This window comes from Acinonyx jubatus, chromosome D3 (assembly GCF_027475565.1).
Source record: "Acinonyx jubatus isolate Ajub_Pintada_27869175 chromosome D3, VMU_Ajub_asm_v1.0, whole genome shotgun sequence".
NCBI lineage: Eukaryota > Metazoa > Chordata > Mammalia > Carnivora > Felidae > Acinonyx > Acinonyx jubatus.
Genome location: NC_069392.1, coordinates 81,058,108 through 81,074,174, shown reverse-complemented (window position 1 = coordinate 81,074,174; position 16,067 = coordinate 81,058,108). Strand labels below are relative to the sequence as shown.

Here is a 16,067-nt window from a genome sequence, read left to right as displayed (position 1 = left end):
AATTTAATCCCTCAGCCCAAATTTATTAATAAGTGAGTTGAAATAGAATCTCCAAAATTTTGTAAGTGTCTGATCTAATCTTAGCAATTATCTTACATTATCACAGAGAGTCACTGCATATTTTTGTAACTCTAATTTCCCTAGGATCAAACAAAAAATTAGGGCACTCGGTACTGGGAAATCAAGGCTGTTCCTATAGTATATTGCCAAGAAAAAAAAAAAAAAGAACAATTCATAGTCAAAGCGACATCTCTGAAGTTTAGTTCATTAAAGCCATTCTGTTTTAAAAATATAACACATGCATATAATCCATAATGGGCCTTTCTTGGTTTGTATAAAGAATACAGGCTGTCACTAAAATTCCTTAATGTTTAATGTAGGGAACAGTTGGAGGACACATATTTGGATCTCTCTGTTCTCTAGATCTCACAACTTTTTTCAAAACAAATATTTTAAACTAAAAGCAAAAACCAAAGCAAAAACAATTTACAAGTTATGCTTTTTTAAGAAACCCTGCAGTAGTTAGGATCTGTGAACATGGTGCTCCCCACCACAAATCACACACAAGGAAATAAAGGACACAGTTTATGGCCCCGACCCTGCCACTGTCCTCCTGTACTCATTTGGGCTCTCGAATCACTATTTATACTGTTCTCTTTCTTTTGCTGCAAAATGAGACAGTTTTACAAGATGGTTCATCATTTCCAGATTTAACATTTGCTTTTTTAAGTAAGATTATGTGTACCACCTCTTTCCAGCTAGATAACAAGAGGATTGGGAACTCATCTCATCATCTGTATACGCTCGGCGCTCTGTACATCTGCAATGAAAAGAATTCCTTAATAAACGCCTGTTATTACCACGGCAGCTGTTTGAGAAGCTATGGAGATCAATCGAAATGTTCTTCTCCACTAGCATTCTTATCGCCCAGCTACTGAGATGCATGTGAACACTCACAAAAAGGACGTGTGAGTGAGCTAGATTAACACAAATGTATCACCGCTACTCCCCAAATGGCAAAAGATAATGTGATAAATATACACGAACAATTCTGAACACAGAAACAGCTGAGTCATTCGAGTTGAGATCTTAAGAAATGCATGTGTGGGTGGGTGCCTATGCGTGCCTGTGTGTGTGTGTGTGTGTGCGTGTACGTGTGTGTACTGCTGTAAGGAGTGGGCAGCTTCTGATACAGACCTTGCTAAAATCCTGGAACCACATTTTCTAACTGTGTGACCGGGAGGCAGATGTATTATAACACAGGAATGATAATGCTTGCCTTACAGGACTTCAACGAGAAATTTCTTCAAAATAAACTACTGAGTTCAGCACTTAGAGATGCTACTCTTTGTACTCTCACCCCCTGCTGATAACGGCAACTTGATTCTCCTTAGGAGATTTAAACCTTCCCAATCTCATGCAATCTTGATGGTACTCACAATCAAGATGCCCAGAACTTCCTGGGTAAGAGACGGGACACACGTCCTAAGACAGGCCAAAAAACTTTCCAAGAAACGTGAACCTTAAACAGAGGGCCACGAGAAAAGAACAGGGTTGGCACGGGTTCACCCCACTGCCCCATCCTCAAAAGACTATCTGCTCATTCTTGCTGGTCATATTTCTAGAAAAACCTTAGTCTTCTGTTTTCAGAGTACTGGCTATTCAATGTTTTCTTTAATTCTGTGAGCTATCCCCAATTATTTCAATAAATCCCTTTTTTTTTCAGTTATCTATGGCCAATTTCTATTATTGCAACTAAACAATGCTAAGAGTACAGTTCAGTGTAAGTATAGCTCCTTAATCTTTCTTCCTCATGGACAGTTCCCTAAGACTCACACTGAAACACATTATGGATTTAGTATTCTATTCATCACACTTTTCAATAAGCATTTTAAATGTGGAAAATAATATAAGGGACAAATCAAGAGAAATGTAATCTTCAATAAATTCATTACCTGCAGTCTTCAAAAGCTAACTCAGAACTCCAAGCAGAGTTCTAATTCTAGGGCAATATGATAAAAGATGGAAAAATTGATCACATATAGTAGGAATTTCTACTTACATTTTGAAAATTATCTCTGGATATTAAATACACTAGTATAATAACACTTTTTTTTATCTTCACCATATGTTAACTTTTTTTTTCATTTTTAGTGATCGTTATATTCAATTGGGCAGCATTTTGAAATTGATTAAAGCTCATATTTTCCCGATGGAATAGATTTCTGCTACTTTGCACATGAACCACTATTTTTCCTCTATGTTACTGGCTAAGTTTCTTACAAAATAAGATACTACCAAATAATTTAGATTAAAATAATATGTACAAATATATGCATGTATACAGTCTACTTAAAAAAAAACCTGCACACTGAATTATTCAAACATCCCAAATGTGTTCATACTAGTCACACTACATAATGTAATATCTGATACTATTTTATCACCTTTTATCTGAGAACATAAAATACCAGGAATGCCAAAAGTGCCTGCAGGTAAGTAATATTACCTTAGAATCCTTGAACACAAGTCCAAATGTAGTTCTGTATTTAACTTGTTAGAAATGCTGAAAACAATCCCCATTAATTTTTATGACCCCTCCCCCTTCACATCTAATCTTATTTGTGATGATATCATGTTTCAATCCATTGGCTATTTTTAGCATAGGGACTTTGGGCTGTTTGTGCTGCCTAGAGAAGTATTTCTGCTGATTTCATAAAACAGCACTCGACTCTTAAGATGTAACTAAATAAAACATAAACAGATTTTGCATAACGTTTTCGTGGTCTGTCCAAATTCTGCCCTCCCTCAAGGCCTTGCTTACACGATCACTCCTTCAAATGAAGTCTCCTGTCCAGTGAGCTCGGAGTGACTACAATTTATCTCATGATTTGCTCTGACACTTTCCCCCCTCATTTTGTTTAACGTTTATGGGATCTTATTTCTTCAACCGGATTGGAAGTTCCTGGAGGTCAGAGGAAATGTTTTATTCATCTTTGTTTTTCCTGTCAGTATTCTCCCCCGCTCTGTGCACAAAGCAGGTTCTCAATAAATGTATGCTGATGCAGTGCTTTGGTCTCCAAGTGCCGACATGAAGGGTGAAGAGTGTTCTAGGCTCTAGGCTGCTTTCATAGTGTCTCCCGTCTCGTTGAGAGACACACAGAAGCGAAGTTTCTAACATTGAGAAAGATGACCAAAATCAGAATGTGACCTGTCCTTCCAAACTCAAAAGAGAAACCCTGATATTTGGCATTCTGGGACAAAATTTACATGAAACAGTAAGCAACTACATAAAACATAAAGAGCCAGGTATATGCTGGACCTCAATCATCTACTTTTGCTTTCAAAAAAGCCTCTTCTTCTTCTTCCTTTTTTTTTTTTTTCTGGCTAAGTAATCGTAACTATCACCTAATTTGCATTTTGGGCTTCTAGTTTCTATATGGGAAGAGGAAAACAATGTATACATGACATGATGGGGGAGGTGCCCTATCTGAATGCTAGGCAAGCTACAAGGAAGATAGGACATTTCACGATGGTGTTATATTCTGGCTAAGTACCGTGCTTAGAGTTCATTTAATCTTTCCACCTATTGCTACTATACTTCTAGATGGTCAAAATGCTTTATCGTGATGTAGATGCCGAGCCCTCTTTTAAAGAAAGGGCATATGCACAGAGAAGAGTTACTCATCGCTTTGGCTGGTGCCAGAGGTAGGTAAAAATAAAAAGTGCTGAGCAAGGAAGAGATCATGAGACAAGGCTCTCAATTCTGTCTTTTTGGAGGAAAGTGAATGTGTTTCCTTCTAGAATTCTAGTCTCATACCCCACAAATTGGTAAATATCCCAAATATAAGTAGCCTATGCTAGATTTTAGTATTATGCTACAAAACTATCAATAAATTTAAATGCGAAGTATCCAGTTTCCCATCCTGTTTTACAATTCAAACACTATCGGCCTCATTTCAAGCAGTTACAATAAAACAAATAACTACTTTTCCACTCCTCTAAGAACCACACCATTTCTAAAGGTGTGAGCACAAGGTTCACAACTCCAAGACGCTTCAGGTTCTAACTCAATCTGGAAATTCACGTTTCCTAAGATCTCAGAAGACTGTGACATCTACCCAACGAGTGGCATTTGTTGAAGGAGGGCTTACATTTGGATAGGTACCTGAGCGCCCAATGCAAACACGTGTTCATGTCCATTAAACTATGTAATATTGTCTGTGTACTGGAACCTACGTGAATACCAAATAAACTTCACTACAGACTGCCAATACAGTTGCCTGTGAAGTATGTCTCCTTTCATTGGCTTATTGACCTTGAAATAAAGATGGCAGGGAAACACAACAAACTGTAATAATAGCAATGTATCATGATAATGCTTTCTAATGCTTAAGTCATGATTCTCAGTTTGAAATCATTGGCTACTTTCCCTTTATTAATCTTCAAAGAACTTGGGAGAAGGCAGGGATAGGGTTTACTTTTCCTTTTCACTGGGTATATGGGAACTTAGGAGACTAAGTGCATCCCCTAGGTAACTCAGCAAATATCAGTGCTGAGAAGAGAACTAGTCTTCTAGAGAATGCACATCAGTGCACACCTATTCATCAAAGTAGAATCTGATAGGAGGAGCCTGGCCTTTCAAAGGTGGATATCACAAATGAATATGAAAGACAGATCCAGAAAAAAAAAAAATCAGCTAGGGATGTGAACTGACCTTATAAAAATAGTGTAAAAACTGCTTCAAAAATACTAGTGGTAAATATTAAGTCAGGGGCACCTGCGTGGTCCAGTCAGTTTAGCATCTGACTTTGGCTCAGGTCACGATCTTGTGGTTCATGAATTCAGGACCCGCGTCAGGCTCTGTGCTGACAGCTCAGAGCCTGGATCCTGCTTCAGATTCTGTGTCTCCCTCTTTCTCTGCCCCTCCCCTTCTCACACTCTGTCTCTCAAAAATAAATGTTAAAATTTTCTGAAAAATATTAAGTAACGACATTAATTCTACAAAAGCAAAAAAAAAATACACGCAACAACATTTTAGTCCACTTTGAACAAAGGTGGTCCTCTTTAGTTGTGAGACTTAGGTGTTCAAAAACTGATATAAGATAGCACTAAGCTGAACTTTCAGGCCACCTTCATTAGTCTTAAGAAAAAGAAAATGAGGTAAAAATAAATTCCTGGCCAGCCTCTTTCATTGACGAAAGCCACAAAGATCTGTACCTTCAAAACCAACAGAGTTTACCTTCTGACCCTTTCTCTCTCTGTGCTTCAGGGAGTAGACCTGGAGGTCACTTCATCTCTACCTCAGGTCACTACCCTCCTAGTCCTACTCTTCATTCCTCCCCAAATTATAATACTGCATTTTTTTCAAAAAAAGTACTATAAAAAGTAAAATATTTATGTGGTGAGGCTTTAACAGGATGACATACAAGCAAACGAGTAAAGGAAAAATAAGAAAGAAACAAGATAAAAACGCAATGCAATCTATCAATTTGCCTTGACTCCTCTCACTCAAGTCCCGAATCGTGATATATATGCGTCTCTTCTTTTACACCCCTAACATCATGAAAGCATTCTCTTTCTTCCCATTGAATGGTTTAAGCATAAGTCTGACTGTTCTGAGTAGCTGATCTGTGCCTACAATCATGCTGTGTCTGACTGTTCCTAAGGGAAGGAGACTTACATGTGTCAGTAGGAGATGTGATGCTATAGCAAACCCAAGTTCAAGTGTGTGCAAGTCAACGGGATTTGGTGGATGCAGCTGAGCTTAAGTGAGGAAACTGTTCTGACAACGAAGGATGGACTGTTTTAGGCAGAAGGGGAAGGCGTGTTCTACCTGGTACATTTTGACTTCCGAACGTTCTATTGCACGGAAGATTATATTCCTAGGGATGGTTTGTGATCGCTGTGTTCAAAATAATATAGCTGTCCCTATAGCCTGACTTTATTGTATAGATAGGGGGATGCCAAGTCTGACTTCATTTTTGAACAATTATTTTAAACAACTTCTTCACTAGACTATGATGTTAATGTCAGACAAGACAGAAGGAAAGGAGAGTGGGGTGTGTGTGTGTGTGTGTTACCATATCTATATCCCTAAATAAGCTTATTATTTTAGCTTATTATTTTAGGGAGGTAAAAGATTATAAGCTTTTCTTAACAATAATCGTCTAAATTATGGATATTTTTCATGACAGTTTACAATGTCCAGACTTAGCTCAGAAGTTAGCTCAAAGCTCTCACCATTGCCAGATAGCAGTTAAATCTAAATGTGGTTAGCTTATTAGTTGAATATATATAAAATACTGAGTGATTTTTGTACTTTATACCTTTATGTTTTTGTAGTCAAAATCCAAAAGGTCACATTGAAAAACTTTACTAGTGAACCCAAATTAAGACATGCAATACAAAGAAATTTCAAATATATTGTCTTTACAACATTTATCTAAAAAGACATAATGTATCGTATGCACACACATGCTAACACATGCATACACAAAACCATACATGTAGATCATAGGTTGTAAGTTTTATGTAAAAAGTGTGAAATTGGATATCATGGTATTTTGACTTGCTTACCTATCATCATTTTGTTAGTTGCGAAGAGATCAGTTGCTTAGAACCGTGTGTCTAGTCTCGATACAGGACTATTGATAAAACACTTTAAAACAGTCCTTAGATACAGATACAGTTATACTTTTTATAAGTGGTAATAATAAACAAATACATGCTAACCAACCAGGCCAATATGAGAAAATGATCTAATGAAAGTCAATCCCTAATTTAAATGTTTTATAAAATTAGTTTTGTAATATATGCATATATCCCATAACTAGGACACGCATCACTTCATCTTTGAACACGGTTTGCTTTGAAAGAGCTCAGGATAATTGGTTGAATAGGAACATCAGCTATGGCTTGTGGATGATAATGGATGCCTAAAAATTATTGCTACATAATAATGGCCCCGGATAATCAGGTGAAACATTTTTAAATTAGTAAAATGTTGCACCACTCTGATCCTGGTTCCTTCTGCCTCTATGGCTCAATATATATACAAAACTGGTCTTCATTTGCCATGAACCAAAAGCATCGTAACATAGAGACATGAACTGTGAGCAAAGCACACTCTTGTAAAATTGCATAAAAGGAGAGCGATGAGCTTTTACCTCACAGGGCTGTTGGAAGAATCTGGGTCATGAGCCGCGACGGTGCCAATGATATTCCCAACTTGGGTAGCCTCCGATACCTCCATGGGGTACAAGGGTGAGGAAAACACAGGGGGCTCATCCACATCTTCCACGATTATTTTCACTGTGGTCGTGTCGCTGAATGGACCCAAGCTCAGAAAGCGAGGGTCGGCATCTTTGTTTGCGGCTTCTATCCGGAGTGTGTAACTTGTTTTGGCTTCAAAATCCAGGTCCTGTAAAGAAAGTTATTAGGAAAATTAAATTACCAATGAAATAGTCAGCTAAGCAGAGCCTTTTCATTTATGAATGTCAGTACGCATAGAAAGGACTCCGCCACGAAAATGCACCATCAGCGTTCACAAATAATAAGTAATAATGCCAATCAGAATCCTTGCTGCTTTTCTGGCTCACAGACAACAGTAAGTGCTTTTCAGCTAACTTAATCCACTCCGCTGGCAAATGCAAGTCTTTTGAATATTATTTGAAAGACAACTGATAAGATTGAAAAATCTTTCCAACAGGGATATCAATATAATTTTCTTCAGCCATGTAATTTAGCTGCACTATCCAGGGGTGCACACTAAAAAGAAAGAAAAATACAACTTTCCACTGAATTTATGATTTAAAAGGTCATCTTTATTGATTTCAGGGACTCCATTCCAGTCCTGAGCTTTTATAGATGCTCCAAAGGGAGCCAGCCACACAGGATAGGCGGTACGTTGAATTTGTGCCGTCTGAAAACACAGCCAGTTCTCGACGAAGCACGCATTGTTTCTTTCTCCACAATCCCTCTACCAGTGCACACTGTGTCTCTGTATTTGATGGTGGAGAGTTATATTCCAGAATCTCCATTCTGTAACTTTCCTAGAGGATTAACACGCTAACACGTTCCTCAAAAATAGTGACCCAAGTTAAACCATTTGGTAGCTTTAAAAAGTTGTAAGGGCAATTAAATGCTGTCCTAGAAACGCACCATCTGTGGGGGGGAAAAAAAGAATGCTGCACACAACAGGCTGAAGTTGTTTGTGACAATAAAATGCTCTTTCTTCAAGGGATACAGAGCCTCAGAGTTTAATGACTTTCGATCTCAATCTCACCACTGAAAAGCTGTCCCCAAATATCACTTACATTCAATAAGACAAAAATAATGGTGTAAAAAAGTAAAGACATGGTATGAAATATAACACATGATACATATAACTCTCGTTTTTACTTAATGGTTATGTCACAGGAAAAGTATTATGAAAAGGGGCAAAAACGTAATGTTGCGAATTATAATCCAACTTCATCTATTATGTAGGTGGGCACATGAGTATTATATACAGGAAGGTATGCATACATTCCAACCCATCCCAAAAGGTGTGATACTAAAAAAAAAAAAAATGTAGTCATATAAATATAAATTAGGAGATGCACATATAAACACACACTGAAAGTATATATATACACATATATGTATATATGATGTACAGAATATATATACATATATATACATCTACACACGCTTAGACAAAACATAATACACATACACACATAAACCCATGTACGTACAAAATATACAAATATTCATGTGTATTTGCAGACATATATTACATGAAAAGATTCCATGGCTCATCTCTGGTTAATACCGAGAAAAAAAATATAGATCAATTCTCAAAATAGGTTTACAATATCAAGATAAAGGAAAACTTACTGAACTATTTACTGGCCTCACATCGGTCTCATCCAATCGACTGTAAGCTCCAGACTGTTTTGTTAATTACTAGCATTCCCAGTGCCTATTATGAATTCAGTACATAGAAGGGGCTCAATAAATTCTTGTTGGATTAGAAAACAACTAGACCACAGATAGCCAGGACACTTGGCCACAGAGAATCCCGATGGCCAAAGTAGGGGGTGAGGGGAAGGAACAATTAGGTATATTGGTATTCTACCACAGGAAAAAAAAAAAAAACCTTCTTAGAATTGCTACAGGAAAATGCAGTTTTAATTTTCTCTGAAGTTTCATATGAAAATTCAGGGGCACATGACAGTGCTCTAAACAAGTCCTTATGAGCAAATTCAGTGATATTTTTTACGAGGCTACCTTTTTTGTCTATTACCTAAAAATATTTCTGGCTCGATAGTTCTCAATCAAATGTGAGAATTAGGACTACTCAGAGGAATTTTCTGGGTAGCCACACATGTGTGGCTCCTTCAATGAAAATTTTGATTCAGCAGATCCAGGATGAAGCCCAACCATACGCATTTTCAAAAGGCTCACTGGGTAATTGTGATGCAAACCCTCTTGTAAGAAGCCTGATCTTTGCATTAACACAGTCTTGTCACCATACATATAACCACTGTTTAATTTGGGTATTGCTGAAAATAAAAAAAATATGTACCTAAATGCATTTACTTAGAGACTGTAAACATACGCACAAACAGCTCAGATATTAACCTTTTTACTTTGTGCTTCTAATACTTATAAAACTGACAAATGATGAGAGGGATCTTATTTTTATATAATTTGTATCTGTGTATGTAGAATGTGTTTTAAAAATCCTGTTTATCATCTCCTTTTAAATCAATTCAAAACCACAACTTTTAAGATATTCATTCAGGTTTATCAAAAGGGGTAACAAGTATTTCTGTATTCAAGTAAAAGTGTGACTGATACATGAAACAATAATTTAAAATCTACCACACAAATGAATGCAATTATTTTATAGCAACTTTTTTTTTAATCTGTCTAAAAGGCAACAACATGAGATACAGACATCTGGATGCCACTGAATCATAATGAAACACAGTATCACACATGATGATTGGTTGCCTGAGTGCTATTATGAAAATAGAGCAATAAAAGAATTCATATGAAAGGCTATGAATCAAGATTACAGACAAAAGAATTGCTACACAAAATGATTTTCAGAGCAAATCAGAATAAGCCAGACAATACTTTTCAAAGAGAGGTGTGGGGTAACAGAGTTGTTAAACACATAGAAGAAAAAGCTTTTGCAACAGAATTTTGATTCCTATTTCTTTTTCTTATTGATTTCTATATAAGCAACACATTCCGTAACTATTAGATTTAACGAACAGGGTTTTACTTGGGGAAAGAAATGTTAAAGCAACAGGTGAGGAAAGGCAAAGTAAAAGGAAGGAGATGAAGGTAATGTCTGAAGAGATCATGTTCGATATTAGAAGCTACGTATCACTGGAGACCATACGTCACTGGAAAGCAGACCAAAACACTGTTCATGCTGTCGCCCACAATAGCAAGCAAGATGTAGGATTAATGAGAACCTGAGTTCAAGTGGAAATCACGTAGACCCAGACCAGTGATGTCATAGAGACATATCTGGGACCTGTAGAAGCTGTTCTTTCATCTGTCAAGTGACCCGTATGTCAGAGACACCAAAAGAAAGAAGCAGCTTATTGGGTATCTTATTTCCTAGACTATAAAATAGGGCTGTTTTTTGTTTGTTTGTTTTTGCCATCAGAGATGAGAAACTTCACGATTAAAAAGAAAAAAACTGCAGAGAACAAACTGATGGTTAGCAGAGCGGAGGTGGGGTGGGGGTGGTGACACTGGCGAAGGGGATGAAGGCTTGAAAAGTGCACTCATCTTGACAAGCACGGACGAATGTGCGGAACTGTCCCATCAGCCGGCTGTACACCTGACTCTAATATGACACTATATTACGTGTTAACTATACTGGAATGAAAATAAAAAGCGTAATTAAAAACTAAGCAGTATAACTGCGGCAGAGGTGAACAACCTTTTTCCTGTAAGGAAATAATACTAAATAGTTAGGCTTTGCAGGGTATGCATTCTCTGCCCCCTGCAAATGAATTAGTGTGGCTGTGAGCCAATAACACTTCATTTGCAGGCAATGAAATTTACATTTTCTATAACCTTCACGTATCACACAACATCCGTCTTTCCCGATTTCTCCATCATTTTAAAAACACAAAACCACCCTAGGCTCTGAAGCTGTACAATAGCAGACAGTCAGTTGTTTGTCAACCCCTGATCTAGGGAGCCCAAGAGAATAAGCTTATTTTTCCAAACTAGATGTTCACCCTTCTTTCTCCCATCCTTTTTACTACAATTAAAACGAACTATTCACTACGAGCATCACACTTTGTCTTCCAGTTCGTATCGCCTGCTGGCCCTTCTTTCCCACATAATTTTGTCTTCCGTTTCTCTTATTGAAATCTCAAGGATACTCGTGATCACCTTTTCTTTTATGAGTGTTCCCAGAATCCCTGTACCTAACACATAATAAACCTTATGTTGAAGGCTAACCGTGAACAAGAAGTTTTATACACATTTTTAACGTACATTGAAACGATGCAAGGCTAGTATTATTAATTGATGTGAACACCAAACAGCAGAGAGTTACAAAGGAAGTGTAAAGTTACATGTGTAGAAGGGCAGGCACATTACGTGAACTCAAGTCCATGTCCACCCACCACCTATTCCCTTCCTGCTACAAAAAGCAGGCTGGAAGAGCAATTAGGGTTCGTATTGTATGGCATTATCAAATTTAGGCACCTGCCTACGTCGCCGACCTCACAGGTTTGCTATAAAGTATTCCTTGCTTTAAAATACGTAGAACACTGCCCAACACTGAGTAATCACTGTACAAATATTCACTTGGTCATTATCATTCTTAGTGCCATTATTTCCTGCTAGATTATGAGCAAATCCAATGAAAGTTAAGACCATGCCTTCCTCTTCTGGAAGAGGACACCCCCCATGACACCTACACCTTCAGTAAAATTACTTTATAATATGGTGGCTTTGATTTTAAAAAAATATATCATATAGAGTGGGATCTCCGTAGTTCCCCCTGCCATTTTTAGCAGTAGAACCTAAGTTAAAACATAATCATGAATTCATTTAACAAAATCACTGCACTACATTCTTCTTTCTCCATATAGCTTGGCTACTGGTCTATAGCCAAAGGTGCTCTCATTAAGCTCAACAGCCTCCTTTTAGCTCTTGTTCTTTTGAGCAATGCAGAAGTTGATGTTTAGGAATTGATCCATATTAAACTCTTCTTTTTAAAAAAATATTTATTGGGGTGCCTGGGTGGCTCGGTCGGTTGAGCGTCTGATTTCGGCTCAGGTCACGATCTCATGGTTCGTGGGTTCGAGCCCCGTGTCGGGCTCTATACTGACAGCTCGGAGCCTGGAGCCTGCTTCGGATTCTGTGTCTCCCTCTCTCTCTGCCCTTCCCCCACTCACACTCTGTCTCTCTCTCCAAAAATAAACATTAAAAAATATTCTAAAAATATTCATTTATTTTGAGAGAGAGAACGTGTGCATGCACACACCAATGCGTGCAGAGGAGAGGGGCAGAGCGAGAGGGAGAGAGGATCCCAACCAGGCTGTGCTGACGCAGGGCTTCACGATCTCATGACATCTCCTGTTTCATGAGATCACGACCGGAGCTGAAATCGAGAGTCGGACACTTTACCAACTGAGCCACCAAGGCACCCCCTGAAGTTAACCTTTTCCTTTGCAGATTGTTCTCTTTCTGCTCTTCTAAACATGGACTGGTACCATAAGAGCTGATTAGAGCGTGTGTGTGTGTGTGTGTGTGTGTGTGTGTCCCCCTGTCTATATATTTAGTGTCTTATATTTAATGTTGATTTTGTGCAAAAGCACAAAGATTGTCATTTGTAAAACACTTCTTTCTCTGGAGATTCCAGCCGTCTTTTGGATCAAAGCATATTGTTTTGCATTCAATTTCCTCCCTACTTGTTGATCAAACCAATAGAAATCGTTTGTCTCCCTTTAGTAAGTGGGCCTAAATGAGGCCATACCTATGGAAAAATAACCCCACTCACAATTTTCCCTTTACAATGATTTCAAATAAACCTACTGTCCAAAACCTTAAAAATGACCCACAACCTTGAAAAAGGTCTCTCAGCAAGGATAAATTTAAATAGCATTTAAATACAATGATAAGAGTTCTAAAGTTACTCCCCCCAAGTACTTTTCAAAAGCAAGACACACCTTTATCATGTGCAACTGCATTATTGCCTTTATTTTCACCCTTTCTTGGGTTGTGCCCAAGGAGGCCTTCATGTTTCCCACTTGCCTAAATTTAGGTAGGCTTCTTCCTGACTTTGGCCCCTGACAGCCCTTTTCTTAGACAGCTTGTATCATAAGCCCATTCTCTGCCCCTTTGAGAGGTAAATTAAAAAAAAAAAATCTTGCCAGTTTTACAGCCCAGAAATGTCTTCCTCAAGAAATGGGGAGCCATCTCTTTGAAATGTCATTATCAAGGAAGACAGACCCTCTAGCTGCTGGCTGCTGTGGAGGGTAGGAGCCAACCTTCAGTCTAAGCCTTATTCCAAGTTGTAAAACTACCCCCTGTCATAAAGGTACAAGAAAATCTTATTTTCTTTTGGGTAAAGCCAATCAGGACAGACAAATGTCGTTACCTCTCTTCGTAGATACTAAATTCTAACTCGGTAGCCCTCTTTCTCACCTGACTTGAGTTTATTATTAAAAAAAATTTTTTTTTAGAGAGCAAGAGAAAGTAAGTGTGCATGGGAGTGGAGGAAGGCAGAGGGAGAGAGAGAATCTCAAGCAGGCACCATGCTCAGCGTGGGACTCAATCTCAAGACTGAGATCATGACCTGAGCCGAAATCAAGAGTCGGACACTCAACCTACTGAGCCACACAGGCGCCCTCCTCTGACTTGAGTTTAGACTGAATTATGGTCTCCTTCTCCTACTGCAATATCCTTGAAGTCTGTCTTAAGCTGTTTAAAATTGTCCAGTGCAATTTTTGCTGACAGGTGCAAGTGATTTTAGCATCTTCTGAAGGTTTTATTTGCCTTGAAAACTTTTGTGAATCATAAAACCTATGTTCAGATTTGGACAATAGAGTACTTTTTTTTTTTTAATAGAGGATAAGAGAAGGGAAACACAGGTTTCAAATTGTTATATGATTCTATATTTGGATGCATTATGTTGATGCATTAAAAATATTTAAGGACAAATAATCTGAAATGTCGCAAAGTAAGTATAAGCAAATTGAGACTAAGCAAAAAAAGATTATGAGACACCACCACGTCCAGTTTATGTTTCTCGGAGAATTATTATCTTAACTTTTCAAAAATTATACTTTAACGCAGCTCTGTATCAGGTACTTGATACAAATATTCACATTTTGCTAATATACTATTATTACTACACAGAAAATTTTTGGTACTCTATAGGTAAATTGGTACCCCACCAAAGATCTTACGAATAACTGCAGAAATGTTTAAGCCCGAAACATTAAGTTATGTCAACCCATTAGGAATAAAGTAAAGATATACATATCGGGAGTAACTATCTCCATTATCTAGCCACACAGGTGTCTTTTGACTTCTATGAGTAATTAAATTAACATCTCTTAATCTTGATATGAAAAAAAGGAGATAATTCAAGCAGGCATCATAACACATCTCCATTTTGTAACTTAAAAAAATCTGAGACAGTTAAATGCACATACATTTCAGATTTTTAGTTGAACTAATCCACAAAGAGGTAGAACTATAAGCTGCTCGATGTATTCCCCATTAACCATACACATTGATGGGGCGCCTTGATGGCTCAGCTGGTTGATTTTGGCTCAGATCATGATCCCAGGGTCGTGGGATCGAGTCCCATGTCAGGCTCTGCTCTGAGTGTGGAGCCTAATTAAGATTTTCTCTCTCTCTCTCTCTCCCTCCCTCCCACCCTCTGCCTCTTTCCTGCACTCATGCTCTCTCTAAAAAATAATTTATAAAATAATAAAAGAAATAAAAATACAACACATTTATATAGCCTTACCATATGCAAGTTATCATGCTAAGTGTTTAACAGTATTATTAACATCATTGATTCTCACAAGATAATACAGCTCCTAACAGATCTTTTTAACAAATCTAGAACTGAGTCAAGACAGATTGACTTTCTTGCTCCTAATCACACAGGGTGGCTCCAGTGTCTTTGTTCCCACAGACTAAGAAAGAAAATCAGAATGAATCGGAAGTATAAATCAGATCGTCTAAAACAAAAAAACAAAAGTAGTAGGAGTTAATCTCAGGATGATGACAAAAGGAAGAAAGTGGGAGAAATCCTATAAAACTGACTTGGAAACAAGCAGTCCATACTGGGGGGGGGTGGGTGAGATTCGAGTGAGAGACACTGAGGGCCGTTATCACCAAAATGTGCACTGCCATTGTACATTATTTCAACTTGAGCACAGAATGCCTAAATCAGGAATTACCCAGATTCTTATGCAGGCCTAGTTAATGTCTTGCTTTCTCTTTTATGTTATTGTCTGGATTAGCTTTTCCACTCACAGAAATGCTCCATTTCACATATGTGTTAATTTCCTACTACTGCAATAACAAACCACCATAAATTTAGCGGCTTAAAAAACATCAAAGTATTGTTTTGCCACTTTGGAGTGCAGAAGTCTAAATCAAGGTATCGGCAGGGGATGTGTTCCTTCTCAAGGCCTCGGGGAGGGGCAGAGACAGAGGGAGACCCAGAATCCGAAGCAGGCTCCAGGCTCTGAGCTGTCAGCACAGAACCCACAACGGTGAGATCATGACCTGAGCCAAAGTCGGACGCTTCACAGACTGAGCCACCCAGGTGCACGCGCCTCCCCCCTCTACGCCCGCCTTCTTCCATCTTTAAAACGTATCACTTCTTTCTCTGGTTCTGTTATCATATCTCTTTTCTGACTCTGACCCTCCCTGCAACCCTCATGTAAAGACCTTGTGATTACATTGAGCCCAAGGAGATAATCCAGGATAATCTCCCCATCCTGAGTTCCTTAATTTAATCCCATCTGCAAAATTCCTTTTGTAATATAAACTATTCACAGGTTCCAGAG

The 16,067-nt window shown here is 38.1% G+C and overlaps 1 protein-coding gene across 3 annotated transcripts in view; it reads right to left on the bottom strand.

Annotated features, from left to right (window-relative positions):
• Window positions 1-16,067, bottom strand: part of CDH7 (cadherin 7) — a 127,389-nt gene that overhangs the window by 36,100 nt on the left and 75,222 nt on the right. For all 3 annotated transcript variants that reach the window (XM_027069142.2, XM_027069143.2, XM_053205889.1), the window contains one exon: window positions 7,170-7,423. In XM_027069142.2, the coding sequence (XP_026924943.1) occupies window positions 7,170-7,423 (254 nt within the window). The remainder of the gene's footprint in view (window positions 1-7,169; window positions 7,424-16,067) is intronic.